General features: G+C 29.1%; 2 protein-coding genes and 1 non-coding gene across 3 annotated transcripts in view; 2 read left to right on the forward strand and 1 right to left on the reverse strand.

Moving 5' to 3' along the window:
- Positions 1-330: 330 nt before the first annotated feature.
- Positions 331-403, reverse strand: Trnam-cau. Its single transcript has one exon. It is a non-coding gene; the product is annotated as a tRNA-Met (tRNA).
- A 1,271-nt stretch (positions 404-1,674) lies between these two features.
- LOC111637179 (protein lethal(2)essential for life-like) lies at positions 1,675-2,476 on the forward strand. Its single transcript, XM_023382605.1, has one exon. The coding sequence runs from the start codon at positions 1,771-1,773 to the stop codon at positions 2,293-2,295; it is 525 nt and encodes a 174-aa protein (XP_023238373.1). The 5' UTR covers positions 1,675-1,770; the 3' UTR covers positions 2,296-2,476.
- A 6,195-nt stretch (positions 2,477-8,671) lies between these two features.
- The window catches only part of LOC111637187 (nucleoporin-like protein 2), a 48,022-nt gene continuing 30,767 nt past the window's right edge, over positions 8,672-25,926 (forward strand). The window contains exon 1 of the mRNA XM_023382614.1: positions 8,672-8,824. Coding sequence (XP_023238382.1) covers positions 8,755-8,824 — 70 coding nt within the window. The 5' untranslated portion in view covers positions 8,672-8,754. The remainder of the gene's footprint in view (positions 8,825-25,926) is intronic.

Consider the following 25,926-nt stretch of genomic DNA (forward strand, 5'->3'; position numbering starts at 1 on the left):
TTGTGAGCAGAAAAGTTTTTCCAGGTGAAATCTGTAACTTTTATAGTTACATGAAATACAGAATTAATATAGAAACTCCAGGTATTTAATTTTTTTCCACTAAAATAAGTGTTTTAAAAAGAAGAAAAAAATTGATCGATATATCAAGGGCAGTGTGGTGGTAGGGCACCTTAATGTTTCATCATCATTGTCACACTTTTTGAGAAATTTCCAATCCAAATTACTCTAGCCTCAGTAGTTTAACCCGGTTCGATCTTACGAACGGGTTATAAATATGTCATAATCATCATATGATCAAAATTCAAAATATGAGAGAGGGGAAAAAAATTGTGCCCCAGGTGAGGATCGAACTCACGACCTTCAGATTATGAGACTGACGCGCTGCCTACTGCGCTACTGAGGCACGTCTGTGGATACTTGTCTGTTACTTTATGTAGTTAAACTTAAATAAACAAATTCAGTCGACTTTTAATCAAGGCGAGCATATATACTGCTTATAATTAGCATTTATTCACACTTTATAATTATGAAATAAGGGACCATAATCAAGTGTACGGCTTAAGACGGTGGTGAAAAGTACAGGTTGTATACGATGGAGAGGGATTATACGATGGAGAGGGATTGGGACGAGGCATTATCTACGTGGACTTTTTTGTGATATTAATTGTTTACGAATTCGTTCTTATCGTGCTTGCTAGTCGCTATAAAAAGATTTGCAGAAGTTTTTAAAGATGTATTACTTCAATGTTAAGGGCTTTATGAACTAGTGTATACGTAAATAAAGGGGGAGATTTGCCAAAAGCACTACACGACAGGGAAGGAAGGGCTAAAAATGGTATGTAATTAATGGACGGCCTCTAGGCACTGTTAATACCAATAATGAATTATTTTACTAAAGTATAATTTATTAATAGTTTATTATTAAGATAAAATAATTTGACATCATTCTATTCAAATAAATTCTATGGATTTTTAAAAAGCTAACATTAAAATAAATTTTATGAGAAATTACGTTTATTTACAGTGATTTATATTCATAAGTTCATTTCTGATCTATTTTAGTAAAATATAAGTTTAAGATTCGATTATCTTCTAAAATACATGTAATTAAACAAAATGAATTTGTCAAAATTTCAAAATTAGAAGTGTTTAAAATTCTCAATTTGTAATTTTGAAAGACTATTTTACAAAAATAAATAAATAAATTTTGTCTAAAAACACGTGGAAGTTTTTTCTTGTGATTATTCATTAATTAATACTTTTATTTTCTGCCAATTTGTGGGAATTTTCAACTGGGCGCATTCCTACAAAAATTATATACGATAAATTGTTAAGTAAATAACATCTGGACATGTTATGTTTACATTGTAATTTGAAATAGTTCTGCTGCAAATGGAATTATTTCTCCAACTTTTAAATAATAATACGTTTAATTTTTTATAATGGTTTCCGAAAGCGTTACCAGAATTTTTGAATCCAAATAGAGTTAAAAACTTTAAAATAGTTCTCTATAAGAAAGATTAATATTAAAGGTTAAACTTTGGTTATTTTAAAGTAAATTTGAATATTTATTTTTTTAACCACCCAGAAACATCTCGTGACATCAGTTTCTTTTAAGCCAATAACATTCTTTTTGACAAGTACGAACTGACTAAAAATAACTTCCTCTTCTCGAATATCTTCTTCCTTCTGTTATAAATACAAGCCAAAAGACACGACGGTGGATATTTTTTAATTCTTTCTTGCAAGAAACGCATAGAAATATCTTAAATGTCACGTTCTCTGGTTCCTACGTTTTTTAACCGAGATTGGTGGAGCGGTTACGATTATCCACCTCGTCTTCTCGATCAGCATTTTGGTTTGGGATTAACAGATGATGATCTCTTCCCTCCCACTCTTTACAGAGGTATGGTCATAAGACCCAGACGGCAAACAAGTCGTCAGGTATCAAATTCGGGTGTTTCGGAGATTGTTAACACTTCCGATAAATTTCAAGTGAGTTTGGATGTAAGTCATTTTAGTCCCGAAGATATTACAGTCAAAACGGTGGATAATTGCTTGATGGTTCACGCCAAACACGAAGAGAAGGTGGATCAACACGGATTCGTTTCTAGAGAATTCACGCGGAAATATATTCTACCTAAAGAAGTGGTTCCTGAAAGTGTCGTATCATCATTATCTCCCGATGGAGTTCTTACTATAGAGGCACCGAAACATTCGCAACAATTGCCATCCAACGAGAGACTTGTGCCCATAACAAAAAGAGAAGCTTCGGCATTACCCAGCAAAGAATAGGAAAATTCAATGCGTTATCCCTTACAGAATGTGAGTGGATCCATTTGCTTATTTATTCGAATGATCCACATGCTTCATTTTTTACTATTTAACTTAAAAAAATTGTTATTGCACTGTAATATTTATAATAATGAAAAAATTATAATAGGTAATTTGAATTATTAATATAATGATTTTTTATTAAGCAAATTATGCTAAATTTTATTTTTAAAATGTTAATAAAAATATACCATTGTATTAGCTATTTGCACCAATAAATAATTTTAACACTCATATAAAATGTTTTTGTGTTATTATATAGCCTATGCTTTAAAATAAATAAAAGATTAAAATTAATAAAATTTTAATAACAACACATACAAAATGAAGAAATATTTGCTTTAAAAGTTTGTTTAAACATTTGTTTATCTTTTATGTAAAAAAGTAATTTTTATAGAGAATAATCAGTTTTTAAAAACTGTTCTCGAAATAGTTTTGAACTTAACTCACTGCATTAGAATTCCTTTCTAAATTAGTTTCTTCACAGAAAGATAAATATAAATCGGGTATGAAGTAGGAAAATGCTACATTTAAGACCGAACTGATATGAAATTTATATTTTGTCACTGAAATAAATTTTATAAAATTCTATTCTAAAATTCAGGGGTGGGGGAATCTGTTCGCTTGAATATTCAAATTTATTTATATGATCAAACTACATTTTGAATCATTTATTTTATATACTGTACTCGGGAGTAATTAAAATTTGGGAAATCCGAGCAAGAGGCGAATAAATTGTTTTTCTTTTTGAGATATTGAAATTATTTTTGTGTTTATAATGAAAATAATTCTTTTCTTCTAAATTCCTCGAAAGAATAAAAAATGGCTGAAATGAAGCAATATAATATATCACACTTGTCAAGAAATGTCATGCATTCTTATCGCTCTCCGATTTATGATCATTTAAAAATAGTATCAAAATGGATGTAAATCTTCAACCTTTTTAAAGAATTTTATTGAAAATTTAAGAGGATTCCATAAAAAAAAGTTAAGTAATTTGCTAATAAGATTGACACAGAAAAAATAAATTTATTATTATGAAATAAAATCATAATGAATGCTAAAAATTTTTTTAAACTTGACAAATATTTCACAAATTTATTAAATTTTAAATAATTTTTAACATTGTTGACTTCAAAAGTTTTCCGAGAAAGTAACAACTTTAAATATTGTTGCATAATAAACAAATGTTAAGCTGATAACGGTAATCAGACAAGTTTTTATCTCTCGAATAAAATTAATTTTGATTTTAAAAAATTAATTCCAATTTCGATAATTAAGAGATAATCTAAACAATTTATTTATCAACGTACTAGCTGAGGTACTCGGATTACTTGGGAAAATGATATACAGTATAATCGAACCTCTTTAATCCGACATTTTCTTTATTCGGATACAACGTCCTGAAACAATTTTAACGTCTGTAGAATTAATGTACATTAATTATATGGATTATACTTGTAAATAATCTAACCATCTGAATCTAGTCTGAATTCCGATACTATTTCATTCTATAATAACACAATACAGTAATAAAATTTCCTTTCTAATCTGACAATTACCTCGGGAGTGCCATATATAGTCCTATGAAAAGCCACAGGTGGTGTGTGCACATACAGTATAAATCCATTAGGATAATGAGCTTGTTACTCCGCTGTCAAAGACCTCAGCGTTGATATTTTTATTCCTTAACTACGGTTTTCATGAATCCGAGTTGCAGCAATTGCCAACAGATTACCAATTGTCAACGTGCAGTTATTTATTGTGACATCGTCACAATACCGGGCTGCAATTTTGAATCATATTTTAAATTTATTTAATTTAAAATATATGCTCTCCATCTCAAATTATTAGTAGTGTCTTGCCTCTATACATCATACTTTTCCGTTAGCAATGGAGTCGTGCCAGTCATCTACTAACTGTTTTCAGGGGGAAACTTTTGAATTGAAATAATTCCGATTTGCATCAGAAGTTCTTATATAGTTAATCGGGGCCTCCTGCCCTAACGTTTCCATATCTGGTCTCTCTGATTTCATCTATCTAACTTTGTTCTCGAGATTAAGGAAATACAGACGAACAGTAGGAATTTATAGGTCTACATTTTTCAAATTGCAGCTCAGAAACAGATATGCTAGAGTTTGAAGAAATAGTTGTAACAAAGATATTGTTTATCAGATCGGGAAGAATTTATTACAACATAACTGTCTTTAAGTACTGAATGAAAACAGACAAAAGCTACGAAGAGGGGGAAAAATAAATGAAATAATTATGAGTAGTGAAAGTATTAAAATTAATAAATAAACTTTGTTCTTTTTCTTGAGAAAGAACCATCTTTGTTAAATCAAGTGTTATCTTCAAAGAGAGATGTTGAAAAGTGTCACATAAACAATATAAGATTTCTAACAGTTTAATAAAACAATTTAAACACTTTTAGAGTAATGTTTCAGTAATCAACAATCCCGATAATCGGACATACATCTTTGGTCTTGTGAGTGTCGAATTACAGATTCGACTATATTACGTTTCTGATGTAAAAATAATTTTACATCGGAGGAAATTCTAATGATTTATTGACGATCCGGTATAGGTAAAAATGGCAATGGTCATGCGCTCAGTACTGTCAAGGATGTTTTGTTCAAAAAACAGGCTGATCAATAAACTTTCATTGACCATCTTCATTGATGTCTACATTCGCCCGATAATGACCAGTCTATTATATTATATGGTTTATTTCGTACTCACCAAGCCCACCAGTGGCCAAGCGGTTCCGTTCCTTGAACACTAAGAGTTCGATTATGGGTTCATGACTCGCCAGGACAAGCTGGCCACATGGCGTTTTCCGGATTTTCTCCAGTTCTATAAGCCTTGAATAGGATCCAGTTATCCTTAAAAAGACCTCTCCCTAGGCAGATCGCTCGACTGTTGCGTTGCCGTAATTTAACATAACAAACAATTATCTCTTGGAAGATTTATAAAGAAAACACCAGACACTAATGAATAAAAATTAAATTTTTTGAAAACCCTTTTTGATGTTCTTTTTACATTGCTATACTTTCGTACATTTCAACTTTCATACACATTTCAGGAACCAATTAGGTACGAAAGTAGAAGACCACCTGTATTTTCTCAAAAATTACACTATAAAAAAAGACATCTTAAAAATAATTTTGCTTTTTAAATTTCGTTAGAATTACATTCAGATTAAAGAATAAAAGTGCTAATGCCTAAAGAAATTTTTTTTTTTTTTTTAAATTGTAAATTAAGCTGCTAAGTTAAACATTTTTAATTATTATTGCAAGCATTATTTTTAATAGAATTTTAAAAATGATTTTCCACTTTTTACTATAATAAAAGTGTACACTCAATAACATTTTTTAAAATTATTTTTATTGATAACATTTTTTATTAAAAATATAAAAATATTTCACAAATTAGAAGAAGCAATAAATGTCTTCATATTCTGACCCTTTTAAACACGTTTTTATTTAACTTGTTTCGTATCAAGTCTTCAAATCTTGCAACTCGAATTTCATTCACTTCCAATTAAGATAGAAGACCGAAGATTTGAGGACACACCTAAATCCCATGACAATGCATTTTGATGATATTTTAGAGGAGCGGTCCACTCACCATTTACATCCTGAAACCCAATAAACATAACAAAATGTAAAATTTAATCACGTTGTGTGTGTTCGTAAATGTACTATACGGTAGTAATATTTATGGTGGGATGTCACCATCCGCACCCCAATCTCGAAAGGCATTTGTGAAATTTTGCATTTTAAAGTATATTTCTTCTTATCATTATTTCAGCAACAATATTTATATACATATATATACTGTACATATAATATAAAAATATAGAAAAAGTATAAAGGCTGATTAACTTTCGAGACATCTTGTATTTGAAAAGTACAGAATGGCTCAAAAGTCAGTTAATGTACAGTACAGATATAATTATTTTCTAATTTAAATATTTTAATTAGAAGATATGATTTTAAACATATTTAACAGAATGTCTTTTTTTTTTAGTGAACTGTGTACATTGTAATATTTTTGTTTTTGGAACAACTAATTACATTTGAGTAAAAGTTATTTGATACACAAAGCTTTAACTTTCAAAGAGTTTAAAATAAATTTGGCATGAAACGAACAATCACCTACAGAGAAAAAATTCTGGTAAAAAAAAAACTTGTATAATAAATTAAATTGTATAGTTAAATTATTAATAAATTAGAAATCAATTGTACTTGTCTTGAAGCTTTTAGTTTTAAGAAGGTATAGTTAAAAAAGTATTCATCAATTGAGCAATATATATACATACATATTTGGATTGATAAACGTTTAAAACTCTATAACTATTTCCGTTTCCTAACCTGTCCAAGCTTCTATTCTTTATTACATATACAGTACTGATATAGTTCTGTAATAAACAGGAAATGTTCTATATTTAGTATGTTTAAAGAGAAAAAGACGGTTTCAATAATGACGTTAACAATTCAATACAACTCAGTTAAACATTTTCATTTTATAACAGATGTAAGTAAAGCTTGATTTTAAAACAAAATTTAAAATGTTAGTTAAAAATGTTATTGCTGGTTTTTTTATATTTTGTTATATATTATCAGTATAATTTCATTTTTTAAATTTAAATAATTATATTTGAATTGTTTCCAAGTTGATGCACAGTTTTAATCAATAGTATCTGATTCAAATGTGTTAATGCATGTGTTTAAAAGATAGACAATGAGTCACGAACTTATAAACGTTCAACTTCATTTTATGAAAGAGTTCTGCATTATAAGTAAAAATCATAGATTAATTGCAATCCGATGAAGAAGCACTTTAATGATTTACTTAATAAAAGATAAACGATTCTCAGACCATAAATATTCGTTTGTCTTGTTAAGGATGATACAATTTTTATTATGTCTAATATTACCGTACATAATATGATTTTAATTTTCCATAGTATTTGAATCACAGTTTTATAAGCCATGTATTAGTATTACATTAAGACATGTTATAGCGGAAGCTTATAAAGGTGTAACCAAGAGACAAGTCAGATGGTTGCTCGATTAAAAATATCTCTGTGAGGTATCAACGTTGAATCAATCTTGTGCATGGTTTTCGTGACATTTTAAAGGTAATTTTATTTGATTATGTTTCTGTATTTACTCTCATCCCTCTTATTTATTACTAGCGTCTATAGGATTTCGTCTTTGGAGACAAAATATATACGATTTGAATCAAATAACCAACGAATTGATTTATGAAAATTACGTTTCTTAAACAGATTTGTTTGTGTTTATACTGTCTTCATCTATCTTTATGAGAATGAATAAATATGACCAAAACCTCAACTACTCTTTGTATATAGGCCCGGTTTTATTAATTAAAGCTTGTTCCGAAGTCCCAGCGGTTTGACGTTTTGTCCCGGTTCATCCTGAAAAAGTACAGTACATCGATTACATCTCTTCATTGTTAACATTAGCGAGGTTGCGCCCGAAGTTTTTACAGAGGTTGCGGCTGACGTTTTCAGCGCGAAAACGTGAACGTCGGATGTTCGGCGCCGCCTTCCTGTGAGCCTAGAAGTTTGACATTTGGAACGTCGAGTATGATTCCACTGACGTTCCAAACACCATTTAAAACGTAAACGTGAAAGATGAAAACTTCGACCGCAACCTCGCTAGCAATTATTCTACCGTACTGAAAACGTTAATAAGTGGACGCTTAAAAAAATTTTATTTTTTTACTCTTTCCGCCCTGTGGGCACTAAGAGGGCCTCTTATAGCAGGCCCATTATGAGTTCGGCCGGGCCCAGAATTGGGCGGCTGGTTGGCGAGGGATAGGGATCGACGTATCCCCCGAAAAATTCCTGGGGATTTTTCGACTCATCCAGATTTGATCCCGGATCCCCCATGGCGGTAGGCTGCTACATTGACCTCTCGGCCATCCGGCCTCAACTCCATTGTGGGTTCGGCCAAGCCCATAATGGGGCGGCCGGATGGCGAGAACGAGATCTGACATATACAGGACGGATCGATTTCCAACAATTTAAAGTTCGAACGACCTCCTGAAACGAATTAAGTTCGAATTACGAAGTGCCACTGTAATTATGAACGTCGTATTCAAACTCAAGTCTTGAGTTTGAATACGACGTTCTTAAACATTGAAAATGAATAAAAATATTTATACTAATAATATATAAAAAATAATTAATAATTACAATAATCTTTCAGTAATTAATATAATAAGATTATGATAATGACATTATCGTTAAAAAAATAAAAATATTTTTGGGCTATTTTTAATGATTTGCCGTAAGGTTAATGATATTACGTTAGGTTAGTTTAGGTTTGAACGTGATGATGTGGAGAAGTGAGTTCCTTTGTTTTATAAAGATACAATAGTAACAAAATGGTCGTCTGTCGGTATTTTCTTCAAGGAAATTGTAGATTTGGAGACAACTGTTGGAACGAACATATTGGTAAGTTTTAATGGCGTTCGTTTTATACATAGACTAAGTAAAAATGTGGGACAAGAAACTATATGGAACAAGTTCGTGATTGAATCTATTAGTCGCGTATTCTTGCTCAGGTAATTTCGAGTTCTATAATCGAAATTTTACTTGTTCGTATTAGCTATTGTATTTGTAAGAGTTGGCATAGATTCAAAGTATTCTGAATACGAATTATGATGATAAATGTCGTAACACGGCCTTCGTTAATTGCTCTTCTCTAATTACGTTATTGTATAATAGCGATTGCTGTACGGGGTACATTTCTAGGTGTATACGTTACAAATTTCGGGAAGTCTTAACATTTTTTTTTTCTTAGAAAAGTCACCAAAACATACTAAAACACGTGGCTGAATATGACTACATGAAAGATAGATTGCTAGTATATAAATAATCAGTTTTTATAGAAATGTGAATGACTTTCTGACATTGGAATAACTTATATCTCATAATATACAGTATCGGAGATCAAATTGAAATATAACAGTTTTAGAATTTAACGAAATTAGAAAGTGTGGGATTACAGAGTAGTCTTTATTGTGAAAAAGAATGCTGGTAATTGTCTATTGTGTATGTCTTGATTGTAAGTAAAATCAGGAGAGAAAACGTTAGTGTATTGGTTAAACGTAAATAATTTTTAAATTTGAAATTATAAAATCAGGTATAAAAATTATAATTTCAAATTATTGCAAGTCTTATTCTTTTAGATGGGAAAACGGTGGAACCCAATTAACCAAAATCGGTTGCGGAAAAAATTCAGACTTTGGGTTAAGTTTCGAGTTATGGAGGTTTGGCTAAAACTCTAGATTTTGTGTACTAGTTTGTTGGTGATCCGTAATAAAATATCCGTGCAATATTTTCATAGATCTTATTACATAGAATTGTTGTTGATGTAAACATCTTGAAAAGATGTAGCTGAATGGTTAAATAATCTACTGAAAAATGCTTTTCCAATGGTTGATCCATTTATTAAATTGTGATATTTAGTACCTAGAATCAATCTGCTTGTTATTTTTTATCATAAACGTGCCACTCTATTATTTATATTTAAAAAAAATTTTTTTAAATTCATCAAAAATTCATTTATGTCAGCTGTCGGAGAAATCCATCAACAATCAAATAAAATTTGATGGTTTATTAGATAGATGAATATTAATATTTTATTTAAATTAAAATTTCAGAGTTTATGAATATACTGTATCAAAATACCATTTGAGTTAAACAGTTTGATGAATTTGAGCTTACCAGCTTGATTTAGTGTGTAAATCGCTATGCTAGATGATTGAGGAAAGAAAATGGCTTTGAATTAACCAGTTTCCACTATGTACAGTTAAACTTCAATTCAGCCCATTGTTTGCTTTTGAAATTGATACAAAATGAGCATTGCACTAACTGAAGTATCTCAAACCATCTTTATTTTTGAATTGTACTTGAGTAATATAATATAAATAAATGTCTTAAATGATTGGCAAGGAAATTAAATGTAATGATTGAAAAAAGTATATATTTTCATAGTTATAAAATACAGTTGATGATCAGTTAGCAAACAAATCAGACAACGAACACTTTCACTAAAGATTTTTATGTTAGGACAACAAACACATGTTCAGATAATGAACACTTCACAGAACAAACACAGGAAGAAGTGACATAAAATAATGAATACCCATTGGTCTTCCCTTGTCTCGAGGTGACAATTCAAAACCTTTCAGAGTGTGGGAGACATTGACGCTCAACCTGATACGGATTGGATAGTATTCCTCTGAACTTTGAAACTCTCCTTTGTAATTCCAGCCTTTTGTTTACCTTTCTGACAGAAAGAATTTTTTATAGTCTTTGTGAGACTGTCAGGCACTTGTTAAGTTTTTTTTGAAAGATGAGAGTTTAACTGTCCCATCAGATATTCGTTAATGCTTTAACACTAAACTTTGAATTTTATATAGGCCTTATATTTACATAATTTTTTTGTGCACTAGTTGATTTCTGTTTTCTGAATTTTTGTAAGGTCTTTTCTGAACTTGTTATTAAAAAAGAAACTGATTATATTATGTAGCCTAAAAAGATTAGCATTTCAAGAACTGTGCTCACCATAGAAACTAAGCATAAAATAATAGCAAAGGTAGAGAGTGGATAGATGATATCTGATGTTGCTAGGCAGTATGGCTTGAACAGGTATACAGTAGGTACAATTTTAGCTAAGAAAGATGTAATCAAGAAGATTCCAGCAGCTAAAGGAAGGAGTAACAAAAATCACATCTGAGAAACAAAGATGTGCCATCCATGAAAAAAATAGTTATTGCTTTTAATTTAGATAAAACAAAGGGAAATGAAAAGAGATATAACTAGTATGACTATCATTCAAGAGAAAACTAGATAAATTTTTGAAGAACTGAAGAAACAAACTCTACATTTGCCACATGAGGATACAGAATTCAAGGCTACTACAGGATGGTTTGCAAAGTTTAAAAGATCTGACATTAAACATAATTCAAGATGAGTCTTCTAGTGCAGATAAAGAAGAAGCTGAGAAGTTCTGTCTCAAATTTGAAAAATTCATTAAAAAAGAAGGATATTGTCCACAAAGATTTTTAATTGTGATTGAACTGGTTTATTTTTGAAGTTTATGCTGAACTGTACCTACATTATGAAAGAAGAGGAAAATATTCCTGGGCATAAACCTGTGGAAGACCAATTGACGTTACTTTTGGAAACTAATGCTAGTGATGATATGAAGCTTATCTTGCTTCTTGTCTATCACTTTGAGAAACCTAGATCATTAAACAAAATTCCATAATTAAAGAAAGATTGATCACTGGTGACGTAGAGATCAAATAAAAGGGCATGGTCATGCAGGCTCTTTTCAAATAATGACTGTTTGAAGTTTGTGCTAAAAGCATCAAGGATTCCTTCAGACCTATGAATTGCCATTGAAAGTACTGTTGCTATTGTATAATGCACCAGGACATCCAAAAGATCTTGAAGATAATTTGCTGAAGACTTTTCCTGACTTCAATTTCTTCCTCCGAATACCACTTCATTTATTCAGCCAATGGCTCAGGAGGTTATTGTGGGTTTGTTTCAAGAAATTGTACTTTCATGCACTGTTTTGTCAATGTTTTGTAGCATGCCAATTCTCAATGATGACATTAAAAGTATTTTGGAAAGAAAAATTTGATATTTTTGAAGCTATCTGGCTTATTCAAAAGGCTTAGTCAAAAGTCACTCAATGACAGTTGAATTCTGCTTGGCAAAAGCTGTCTCTCTCTTGCATTCAGGGAGACAGAAATGATGTCCCTGAAATTACAGATGAGTTGGTGGCAACCACTAGAGATCTGGAATTTGAGGTGAATGAAGATGACATTGAAGAGCTTATAATGGAAACTGATCTGACAACAGGAGAATTCCAAGAACTCTTCAATTAAGAACACCAAGAAACTTAGTGAGATGTGTTTTCTTCTGAAAGAAAGGAAGACAAAAAAAAGGACTAATGCTGACATCTGCTATTAAAGATCTTTTGAAGAAGTAGGAGGATGTCAGAACAACAATCTTAAAATGTCATCCAAACTAGGTTGAGGTTAATAGGATTGGTGATCTCTGTTACAACAATGCTGTTAATTACTTCTGAAAAATCCCCAAGAAGAGAGAAAAGCAATCAATATTGGATAGATTCTTTAATGCCCCACAAATGGATAAAAATGTAAGACTATGTATATATGTATGTATTATTTATTACATATAAATAAACATAGTAAGAAGGTATATAACTTTTTATTTATTTTTTGGGATCTCCAGAATGAATTACTCAAATTTTTATAAAAATGTATGGTAAATCGATAATATTGGTTAACATGCAATTTGGGTAGTGATCATGGTCTTGGAATGGATTATGTTCATTAATCAATCATCCGCTGTATAGTTCAAGCACATAATACATTGCTAGATTTTTAATACACAGTACCATCATTTGATGACATATTTGAGAAGTTTTGCTGGGGAATTGCCAATATATCTGCATGTCTGATTACACAATTGATATTGCATTTTCATTTCTTAACTGAGATTATCAGCAACTATTCTAAACAATTTGCATTCTGATAATGCAATTAGAAATAGAACAGTAGTTTTCTATTTTAAACATGTCAAAATGATGGTAGTAAGTCCTTAAAATATATAGCATCATCTTTAGTTGTAAAAAAAACATATTTTTTTTTGAGTTGCTGTTTTTAATGTGTACAATATTACAAAAAACTTTATATTATTTAAGCAGTCTGAAAATGTTATATTGGTCATCCTTAAAACTACACTGTACTCTGAGAGTGGCACTAGATTGAGGTTTTCTGTATTTTATTATGATTTATATATTATTTTATATTTAGAAATAAAATTGTGTTTTTAATACCTTATATATCTATTAAATAATAATAATGACATTATTCAATTAAAAAAATTTCTACTTCTCAAATTAACAGTGTTTTCAATTTTCTTAAAAGTAGAAGAAACATTTATTATTTAACAAAGGTTATTGATAAAATTTCTTAAATTATATTTATTTGATTGGATTAGTGTCTTGTTAAAACATTTCTGATATTTTTTAAGGTTTGTTGACAAGACTATGTCTTGTTTATAAAATTGTACTGCCTGCTGTGTTACCAGCTTAGAGGTATGAAGGAGTACATGTCAGGAGTTGCAATTTGGCACAGAATATTAGGTGCTCAAATCATGCGTGCATAAAAAGAAAAACAGACTTGTAGATACTCAGGACTTGAGAACAAAGTAAAAATAAAATACAAAATGGCAACTCTCTCTACAAACAGGCAAACTGATGTTAGGTGGTGAGAGTACCACACACAGTGGTTCTAGGAAGTGGACTCTGACCCTAATACTGAACATGTAGTATTTTCTTTGTTAAATAAAATTTGTAATCTAATTTTGTAAATTTGGGAGTGTTTCAAATATGACATTAAAACAGGGTTTTATGTCATTACAAGTATGTTTTTTAACATTATCTAGTATAGTAAAATTGTGGGACCAATAAAAATTTGACGTTATATTAGGGTTGTTGTTACATTCGATGACATTATAATTGGGTTAAACTGTATATTGTTTGTGCAAAATAAAAAATAATTTTGGACGATACAATAGCCACAATTATTTTTTTCACAAACGGGAAATTTTTATTACACATCGACAAAAATTCAACCCAGGCCAACACGCAACTGAGAGAAATTTTGAAATTGAATAGGTTAATTTCATTGAAAATGCATCCCTTAGTAGTGAGTCTCTGAGACATAGTCTTGTCCCAAATACGGTTTTGCCATTTTACTTGTTCATTGTAAAATTGGAATCAAATTGATGCAAAAATTGCACATTACCATAATGATATGAACTGACTACATATCCATATTTGTATTCTGTATCAACAGTGTTTTGAAATCAAGTATTTTTTAATCTTGATTTTATAATATATTTTGTAACAAAAAGTGTAAGCTTTAGTATGTAAGTAGAATAATGTATTTCTTCCTAATCTATTTATCATAAATTCTGATATATAAGTTAACCTGTGTAATTCAAATTTGGTTTAGTGTGATACCTGCCATATAAGTCAGCAGGCTCTGTTGGTAAAGATAGAACTAAAATGTTGATATAGTATATGTATTGTAGTAGTTTATGGTTAAAGAATATAATAAGTATAATATTGATATTTTCATTGACATACTAACTACTGAAATTGTTTCAATATATATGATATAATATATATAGCTTCTATAGAAAATAGATGATAACTTAATGTTTTTATCAGTTACTTTTTATCTTGTTAACTTTATTGTACATTAGTTATATAGCAAATTTTTAGTATTGTTACCACTATGAAACAAATATTCATATGCTTCTATAAATTGCATAATTTTTAAAAAATATTTGCATACAAATAATTTGTTTGGCTTACTGCATCTATTTCGGATAGATACAAAACCTAGAATAAATCTAATTGATCTGAAAATGATATTTCCAATGGAAATTGTATTATGTGGTCTTTTAAAAGTAAATAAAATAATCAGACATTTGTAATATATGTGTAGGAAGGATAAGTATTTCCATATTCATTTATTATTCAGTGTTAATATATGAAAGTTTGGAAGTTTTAATCACTGTTGTATGTATAGTAGAGTTTGTACAGTACAGAATTATATGAAACTTTTAGTAGGATTAAATATGGTATCCTGATTGCAGTTCTGTATGCCAATTTTTTTCATAATACAAAAAAAGTTTCTAATTAGTTCCATTATGTGTTTTTAATACTAAAAAATATCTTAAATATTTACAATGAAAACAAATTAGTTAATTTTATATATCTATATATATAAAAATGAATGTATGTGTGTCTGTCCTTCATGCATTACCACACTGTTTATCCGATTGCTGTGAAACTTTGGGAAGTTTTTTAATACACTCCTGCAAAGGTTTCTGGCATAGTACATTTATCCTACGATAGATGGCGCGTGTGTATACGAGCACTTTACAGTGTGTTCGATCGATTTCAAATTGTGAAGACCATTTTTCCCCTCCAAAAAATATCTCTATATACACATTTGTGAACTGTTAATTACGATATTTGTAATAATTTTTGTTTAATTAACCACTTTATTTCAACTTTTTTTTTTGCTAATTAGGTATTCGCTCAAACTTTGTTAAAACCTTAACTGTATCCCGAACAACAACTGAAGTTGTAGGAGAAAATTTGCCTATTTTACCAATCTAGGGATCCCCTTTTCCAAATCTTAATATCGACTAGATGTTCACAANATAATATGTTAAATACTGAATTTGATGATATTCCAAGCCAATAAAAATACAGTACCTGTTAAAGTGTGAATACTTTAGACATACATTTTTTTTGTCCCATTCAGTTTTGTATTCACTGTTGTGAAATGAATAACAATATGCATATATTGTGTATAGGGTGGACCATTTTAATCAATCCACTGAAATAACTTGAAAAATGTGTATTCTACAAAAAATCATTGACCTGAAAACAATATTTTTGGTTCCGGTAGTTCTGCTGAAGCTGGAATTATTAACAAAATGACTTAGAATTAGTTGGTAAGTCATTTTTGTTTTAATGTTTTTTGTAGTATGCATATTTTTTCAAGTTATTTCAGTGGATTGATTAAAATTAACCAGTATATGCATATTATTGTTCATTCCTAACACTGAATACAGAACTGAATGAGACAAAGAAAAATTATAATCAGTATTTATTGCTAGCTATATCTACACTTATTTTAAAGGCTGAAAATCAGTCATATCTACATATTTGCTGCTTCTTAACTGCTACAGATTCATGTAAGAAGGTTAACTTTTTCATTTTGTTAAAGTTAATTTTAACAGAAGATTGAATTGGCATTGCCTTTCAGAATGGGCTCAAAAATTAAAAATATATATCTTATATAAGATTAAAAGTAATTTATTAAAAATAAAATTATTTATGAAAAATAGGAATATCTTGAATTAAAATTAAAACTTTATCAAATAATTTTGGTAAAATGTCTTTAGATGAAGCACTTTCACTGTTCATATTAACTAGACAAAAGAAACAATCAGCACTACCTTGCAAAATTGTTCTTAGAAATTAATTTTATTTTTCTTAATGTCAGCAGACATTAAGAAAAATAAAATTAATTTCTAAGAACAATTTTTCATATAGTCACAATATATAGCTTAGTGCTGTAAAAGTGAAACAACAACGTATGTCTATGAACAGCCTGAAATGCATATGTACAATCTGTGTTAAAATTGTTATAATAATCTTGAGTCATCCAACTGGAGTTGCTGTGGGAAAATCAACTGTTATGGATTTAAGTGATTTTATACACACAACAACATATGTAAACATGTATTTTTAATTAAATTTTGAACCTATTTTGAAAACAATCTTGAACTGTATTTGGAACTTTTGACAGAATTAAAATATTAGCATCATTCTATATGGGGATGAGAAAATAGAAAGAGACTGCAAAGCTAACATTAACATTTTATTTTTATTTCTTGTAATGTTTCTTTCTCTTCTTATAAAAAATTTAATTTTTTATAAAACCCATCCTTAGCCTCGAAATGAAGCTTTTAGCCATTTTAGAATAATTAAAAATATGAAACATTTTTAATAAAATATTATGACAGATGGCACCACACATGCAGTTTTAAATGTTGCTAGGAAAGTTAAGGAACTCATTGCTGAATTTTTTAATTATTCATTTCTAGTCTGCAATTTTATCTCAAGAGGAAAAGGAATCACTTTCCAATTTGCATTTTTCATGAACTATAGAGGGCACTGCACTGTAACAAAACGGCTACTTTATCTGGGTCACTTGTAACTACTAATGTAAAATTAATCACATATTACTGTCTGTTATAATGCTGCTTGTAGCTGTTTATCAAGAAAGTTTATAGAAAGAGAACAATTATTGCTAGCAGGACACGTCATTATGTGGTATCGAAACAAATGAGCGAGATTGTTCTATCCATATTTGTGTCCTTTGTGTTAAAAAACGTCAGCTTTGACATCTGTCCCATTAGGGCCGGATTTACAAGTATGTAAGCTGTTGCTTAGGGCCTCGACTTTCAAGGTGCCTCAAACATTTCTACAAAAAAGAAAATTGAAGTCAAATTTTGTAATAAAACTTTTTTTTACAAACCAACAAAATATACTTTACTTTTTATTTTGTATAGTATTTTGCTAATTTTTTTGAAAAGAATTAACATAGTGTTTTTTTAAAAAATGATAAAACCTATAAAAAAAGATTTTTAATGAAACGAATATAAAAATTTAATTAAATTCAGTTATAAAACATAAGACTAGTGAAAACCTCACATCTTTTTCTTCCAATATTCGTATTAAATCAGACTATGTCTGATTTAATTTTTTTTATGATTGACTTCTAAAATTGTGAAGAATTAGTAAGGGATCTTACAGAGTTTAGCTTAGCCTCGAAATTTTTAAATCCGGTTCTGTGACTCAAACAAAATTACTGGCATTTTAAACTTTAAGTTCACCTTTTCAGAAGTTCATAAATATAACCAACTGATTTCTGAATAATCATCTGTTTTTCATGCGGGAATAGACGAAAACTTATATTGGGCTCCCGTATGGCTTTAAAATTGTAATTTGCAACGCAACAGACAGCTTTGCTTTTTCTATTGCTATTCATCTGTACTGTTGATAATACACAAGAATGATTCAAATGACCCAGATAAAATAGTTTTGTTTTCAAACACTAGAGGGTGAGAATCTGGTGAAAAATGCGAATATGTGTTTATTTGGGATCATGTCAAGTACATCTTGAGTCTAGATCTCATTAATGCTTAACTTCTATGCTATCAATGTGAACTTAATGCTATCAATGTGAACATTGTAGACAATGTTCACATTGAAAGCCTGTCTTTTATTAGTAAATCCTAATAATATTTTTCATTTGTCTGTTTATTAAAATTTCTGCTGGAAAAGAAGAAAAGATTATTCTTTATTGTTTGAACTGTTTCCAGTTTTTGATTATACATTTTTCTTTGATAGGTTTACAAACAGATTTAGATATGCAAAAGTTAGAAGTGAACAAGCATTTAATAAACATTTTTACTTATCTAGCAACAAGAAATAACAAAAGAAAATAATATTACAAAACTTACAAAATAAATATAACAAGGAAATATGACTATATCCAAAGGTATTAGCTAGATTGTGTCAATTTAAGGTAATGTTCTCACTCAATGTATAATTGTGCCAGGTGTAATCTTGTCACTATTAAAGCAGGTTATGGCTAAATATTTGAATTACATATTTTATTTTTCTTGTTCTTCATCCTTTAGTTTTGGATAACCATTGCGACAGCTTACGGATGACAGTCTGAATATAGTTTCTTCAGCTGATCCTGTCCTAACCTTGATTTTATCAATCCAGGTAAGTTTTGGTCTCTTTCTTTCTTTTTTCTCCCTAGGAATTTTGCTTTTGAATTTTTTTCGTTAGTCTAATGTCATATGATGACTTCACTGTTTTTAGTGATTTTTTTTTATTGTAATTTTTAAAGTCTTTGTTACTTCTCTCAATGTTCTTCATTTCCCTTTATACTTCTTCATAGGTTCTATGGTCTTTGTAGGAAGTGTTTTAAGTCTAATCTTCTTTTCATTTTAAAAATCTTTATTTTTATCTTGTCATCTGCCAGAAGCATTCAGCATTTGTTTCTATATAAACGCAATGAGCCGATTAATGAATCAATGGGTCAGAAAGAAGATAATGTTCTTTATAAAGCTAAATTAAAGTATAGTAAAACTCCAATTAACTGAATTTCCAATTATCTGAATCAACACTCGCCCTCTTTTCTCTCTTGCACTGACATCAGATCACACTGCATCATGTAACTTAGGGTTTCTCATTTCCCAGTCTTTTGCTTGTCTTGGGATTTTGGGAAATAAGTGAACTGTTTTCCAGGATCCTGGGAAATCCCCGGGATAGAATTAATTATTTTTCAGATATACAAAATATCTTGAAATCAAATCATATTAAATTACTTTAAAAAATGAAAAATAATTATATGTTCTGCAACCTCCAAAATCATATTAATAATGCTGTGTAAGATCAGGGTTGGATTTAACAATCAGAGACCCGTGGGCACAAATATAGTGGGGGGCCCCTTTAAGAGTAGGCAAATTTGATGATTTAGAAAATTTACACAAAATACTATACTTAAAAAAAATGTTTTCAAAAATTTTACTTATTATTGTAAAGGTGTTTAAGCTTAAAACATTCTTATAAATTTATAGAAAATTTAATTATATAATGCTTTATTTTATAAAATATAGATATATATTTTCTATTTGCAAAATGTCCTCAACCTTAACACAAAATAAGAAAACAGTGACCTTTAAGAAATTTTGCCAGATTTCCCAGGATATATCTCGGGTTAAAAAAACAAACGTGATCCCATTTGAGAAACCCTAATATAACTGCATGATCAGTGATACCTATTTGCTTACGCATTGATGAATAGATAAATACAGTAAGTGTATAATACTTTGCTGTTACTCTGTAATTTCATTTTTTACATGTTAATCCACTTACCTGAAGTTTTGATTGTATGAATCATCTGCAGAATAAATCAATTCAGATAATTGGAGTTCTATTGTATTTATAAGATAGTTGTTGCCTTAGTATAATGATTGTTCACATATATTGATTGTCTGCCCCAGTGATTCCAAAACTGAAAAGTCATGGTATCTTTTATAACATATTTTGGTCAGCCCCTATTTTCAGCTGTTAGCTTATAGATATTAATTAATAAACTACAATAATAATAATAAGCTTATGATATCATATATTATTTTTGATGGTTTTCAATTTTTCAATTAATTTGTATTTTTTATTTTCAGTGTGTCAATTTTACTGTATAGTTCTTGTTTATCAATGTGATTGACTTTTCTAAACTTATTAGAATCTAAAATTATTGAACGATTATAATATATTTCAGTAATAAGGTCGCAATTTCTTATAGTTCACTTTTTTTTGCTATGACATATTCCACCATCATATTTTTATTTATCTTTTTTACTTTCAGTTGTATTTTTTTAACACTTCATTACATAACTGAATAAAATGAAAATAGTGGAGAGATGATGCATCTTTGACATTTGTGTTTTCTTTTTGATTTTGAAAGATTCACAAAATATTTTAAAAAGACAATATATTAATCTCTCTATTTCATCTTCTCTTCACACATTAGGAAAATAACCTTCTTACAGCAGAGTCGACCTTTATTTGTAGGTTTCTTGTGGCAATTTTATCAATATAATTTTAATAGTGTTATCTCCTAAGGAAAATTTTTTAATGTTTTTGCATGTTTAGACAGACAAGAAGCCTACAAGTAAAGATTGAATCTGCCATAAGAATGTTATTTTCCTGAAGTATGAAGAGATGAAATAGACACATTTTAATATATTGTGTTTTTAGAAGTTTTCTGTGAAATTTACAGTGTAAACTTATTATGTTGGCAATTTTAACAACATTTTTTATTGTTATTTCCTCATTTCAATGATTGTTTTTGAAGCATTACATTCCATACTTTCATATTGGAGTATTTAAAACAGCATTTAAAAATAATTCATAATAATAAAATTTTAAATACAATTTTTACTGAATTATTATTCTTTCAAACTTAATAAAACAGATCAACTTTTCATTACTTTTTTTGAATTTATATGAACTTCCTATTCATATAAATACCTAGTTAGTTAACTAAGTATTTCTATAGAAATATCCCACAGCTATACTTTTTGTGAAACTTCTACATAGATATGAGCATGTATGAAAACAGCTTTAATTACTTCACAACATACCGGGATGAATATAAAAAGTGCGACTCACAACAACCAATGAATCTTTAAATATTTTGCTTTGAACCTTCTTATAATTGATACTGAATGTAGAAAATGCATTTTTATGCTTTTTAATATTATAGTTTTTCTAATGGGATCCTAGTAATCCTGGCTGTTTTTTAACCTGGAAAATTCTTCTCATCCCAGGAATTCCTGCAAATTTTTTAAAAGGTTACTGTTTTCTTATTTTGTGTTAAGATTGAGGACATTTTGCAAATAGAAAGTATAATTAACCCATAAACTGTCAGAATACATTTATATTTATTAATTTTAAGCCTGCTTATTAGTTTTTTAAGTTTTTGCATGTTATGGCATGTCACAGATTGTCAATAATCAGTATGTAGCCTATTTATTGAAAGACTGAAAATTCTTTACTTGTTAGAACCTGTAATATCTTGAATAATTGTGCCAAAGCTATCTTAATTTTTAACCATGCCTAGTAGCTTCAATAACTGCATTATGTCAGGTTGTGCAAATTGGGCAAGGATACAAATGAGTAGGAAGTTCTTCTTCATAAACCTGATCATTGAAGACAAATGAGCTGCCAAATTATCAGGCTATAAGCTTGATACTACTACTAAAGCAGTTGAGATAGACAAATCAAGAATATTAGACGACAAAAGAAGTACTGCAATGCATCTCGAAAACAAACTAGAAATCTTCAAGACAGATGAAAAACACATAACATCTGTCTTCTCTTAAATGCATTAAAGACGATTCCACCCACATCAATTGAATCAGAAAGGGCATTCTTGGTAGCAGGACTTTTCATTACTAAAATAGGAACCAGATTGGGTGATTGGGAGTATCGACCATCTTTGCTTTTTAAAATCTTTTTAAAAAAATTTACAAAAATAATTTGTATTGTGTTTTATTTAAAAAATGAAAATTATATTCTAAGTTAGAAGTTTGATCTAAGTTCATTTTTTTCTTTAAATTTTCAACTCAATTCAAAGGCTTTTTTTCCTTTTGTAAACAGTTTTCAACAAACTTTAATAGTTTTTTTCTATTTGTGAAAATTTATACATAATTTAAAGGTAATTTTTAATACATATTTTACACAGCATTATTAATATTACTATTTTGGAGGTATTAAGTTACTTTAAAAAATTAAAAATAATTATATCATTCAATTTTGAGATTTATTTTATATCTTAAAAATAATTATATTTCATGATCCTGGGAAACAGATCACTTTTCTCAAAATCCCAGGACAAGCAAAGGACCAGGAAATGAGAAACCCTATTTAATATAGAATCTATTAGTAAAACTGTGTTTAAAAAATTAAAAATTATTGTATAGTGATTACAATAAAAATTTTTTGTGAACAGATTTAATAAATGTAACACACAAATGAAGTCAACTCTGAATTTATAAGTCAAATAATTGATCAATTTTTCAAAACAATTTTCTCTTAAAAATAATCAACAATCAACAATGAGGTGGATGCTCTGTGTAGCATAATACAAAATCTAAGGCATTGTTCACTTTATATAAGAAACATTAGATTCTTGATTACATTGAGTAACATTATCATCTTAACATTTAGATCTAATATATGTTCTGATATGTTTGTATAATTACAGTATATTCATATTATTAATAATTAATATTTATTAATAGATCATTAAAGCATCTGTTGCCTTGGTTATTTTATTTTATTTCATTATCTTCAGGATTTAAAAAGAAAAGGATTAGTTAAACAGAGATTAAGTGGAATATTACTATACTTTTATTATACTGTTGACTTGCTTTAAAATGAACACTGATTAAGCAAATTTAGACATTGTTAATGTTAATTTTCATGTAATAAAGTGAACAAAAATGTTACCAGAATACAGTAATACCCCGACTTACGCTACCCCGACTTACGCGAATCCGGAGTTACGTGATTTTCAAATCTCGTCGATTCGTCTTTTGTTTGAGCGCCACGCAACTCTTAATTACTCATTTCCCCCCACACTATTATTCGGCTTACATGTTCAGACGTGTTCGACATGTAGCTACAATTTATTTTGTGTTATTTGTATGTATTTATATGCAAAATTATACCCCGACTTACGCGAATTTGACTTACACGGTTATCACTCGGTCCCACCTATCGCGTAAGTTTGGGGTATTACTGTACATTAAACCAACTGTAAATTGCCTTCACAACTCCCAAGAAATAACTATTTCCAATAATGGTTGATTTTTACACTTTTTCTGTAAACAGTAAAAAATGGTACTGTAATAAATGTTCTATTTTGACTGGGATCGATTTTCTTCTAGTGAGCAAAGGTGGGTTCAACCTCTTGTAAAGCAATTCAAACATCTGATCTTAGCAGACTATTCTACTCTACTCAGAAAATAGGAGTTAAAGTTTAAGGACAACCAACTTTTTTAAATAGATGCAGTCCCATGCAAACACTTGCTAGTTTGCATGTTGGGAGTACATATAGTGATGCCAGGTTTGGCTACTTTATGTTAAATTTAGCTCCTTTTTAAATAAAATTCACAAACTTTATATAGGTCTTGCATTTAATTGTGAAAACTGTTACAAATATTTTTGGTCCACACCTATAACCTTCCTCAGATAGATTTTCCTAAAAAATCAAATCTTTTCAGTGCTAGTATTCTATCTTGGAATGTATATAGGATTCTGATGTATTCAAACACTAGCTCTGGTGCAAACTGAGACACTAGCACTGGACAGTTTGATTTTTTTAGGGAACTATCTGAAGATGATCTTAGGTATGGACTAAAAGCATTCATAACAGTTTTCACAATTAAATGCAAGGTCCACATAAGGTTATTCAGTTTTATTTACATTGATTAACATCCTGCTGTTAGAAGATTACTTTATTAATTCCTTCTTTTACTCATTTGGTGCCAAAAATTAATTTTTAGTTTTCAATGTTCAACAGAAAAAAATCAGATTCTCTTTTAGCTTTGTTTTGTTTAACCACTCCCTATTGCTCCACACTTAAACAGTGAATAAGTAGAACATGTCTCTTCTTTAGTTTGTTTGATATGAAAATCATTTAGAATGTTAATTTGTTTTTGTAAATAAATTTAATTTAATTTTAACTTTATTTTGATTATTAATTTAAAATACAGGTATCCTTTGTACAACACGGTTTGAAAATTGGGGAAATTCCCATATAACACTGTTTCCAATTTTGCTCTAACAGTTGGAAATCCTCCATACAAAATTTTGCAATTTGTAAGTGTAGACTTTATTTAATATTTTTTTTTTTAATTGAAGTAAGCATGTGCATTAACTCAAATTTGCCCACTGATTTTAGAATATTGAAATTTTCAATTTATTTTGTGTCTATTGTCAGGTTTACTTTAATGAAAACTTATAGAACAATTCTTTCTTCCAAAGTCTTAGCTTTCCTATCAAGCAGGTGTCATCGTTGCTTTCAGACTTTAGCCCTTGACTATCACTTTTTAAAGATTAATCTTTGTATTTAGTAAGATTTATTTAAACATTTTTAGGTATTACTTATCTACAAATGATTACTTCATTCATAAAAATGGTGAACAAAATACAGCGATATCTTGGTATTTGGACAGTTCCCAACTCAAACAATTCTGTATTCAAACACAAATTCTGGAAGAAAAAAAATTGCTTGGTATTCAACTTAACAAACACAACCATTCTTGAACAAATTTTTGACTAATAACATTTTTATTTTGTCATCCATAAAAAAAATTTTGATAAAAATACTTTGCTAATATTTCTGACCAAGATCAACAGAAAAGATCAGAAGATGAAAAGCAAACCCCCTGATTTAACTAAAATTAATATTAACATGTAATACAGTACTTTTAATTGTGGTTATTAGTTAATTATTGATTGTTTTCATAAACACATTTCTCTTGGTGACAAAAAATAATTATACTTTTGTTAACTTTGGAACTAATCCCATGTTTTTCATTAGTCCTTCGTTTCATATAGCACAGATTCACATATCATGGCACTTTCAGAAAATAACTACCATGTTATACAAGGTATGCCTGTATTATAATTTAGAGATTTCAATCACCTATTAAGCCTTTTATTTTGACCCTGAAAATTGTTAATACAAATTTTTGATAAAACAAACTAACTACTGTTCCTGTAGTGATTTCTATTAATGCAAGTTGACTGTATTAAAATTGATTTAACTATATAATTTTCATATATAGTAGAGCATTGATTATCTGAAAGTCAATCATCCGAAAGAATTCCAGTCGGCAAATTTAAATTTTCGCCAGTGCTGTGGCGCTGCAATCTTTGGCTATGTCTTGGGCTACTCAAANGTTCTTCATTTATATAATTAGATTTTAATGTATAAATATAGAAGAAATTTCAAATATTAAATTTTAATTAAAATCTTTTTCTGGCAGTTCAATCATATGAATAATTTATATAATATTTTACTTATAATTAAAATTTTCACTAATTTTACAATTTTAATGTAAAAAAATAAATAATTCTATATTAGTAGAATGAATTTCTTACTTTTCCTTCATGTTGTGAAATTTAGCCATGCCCAACACTGATCCTATAATAAAGAACATCATAATAGGATCCAACAAAATATATTGAGATAATGTCAAAACACCAACATCTGTAAAACAATTAATTAATAAATTATTATTTCATTTTAAGCAAAATCTTT

This window comes from Centruroides sculpturatus, unplaced genomic scaffold (assembly GCF_000671375.1).
Source record: "Centruroides sculpturatus isolate CEXI.00-Female unplaced genomic scaffold, Cexi_2.0 scaffold1017, whole genome shotgun sequence".
Classification (NCBI taxonomy): Eukaryota; Metazoa; Arthropoda; class Arachnida; order Scorpiones; family Buthidae; genus Centruroides; species Centruroides sculpturatus.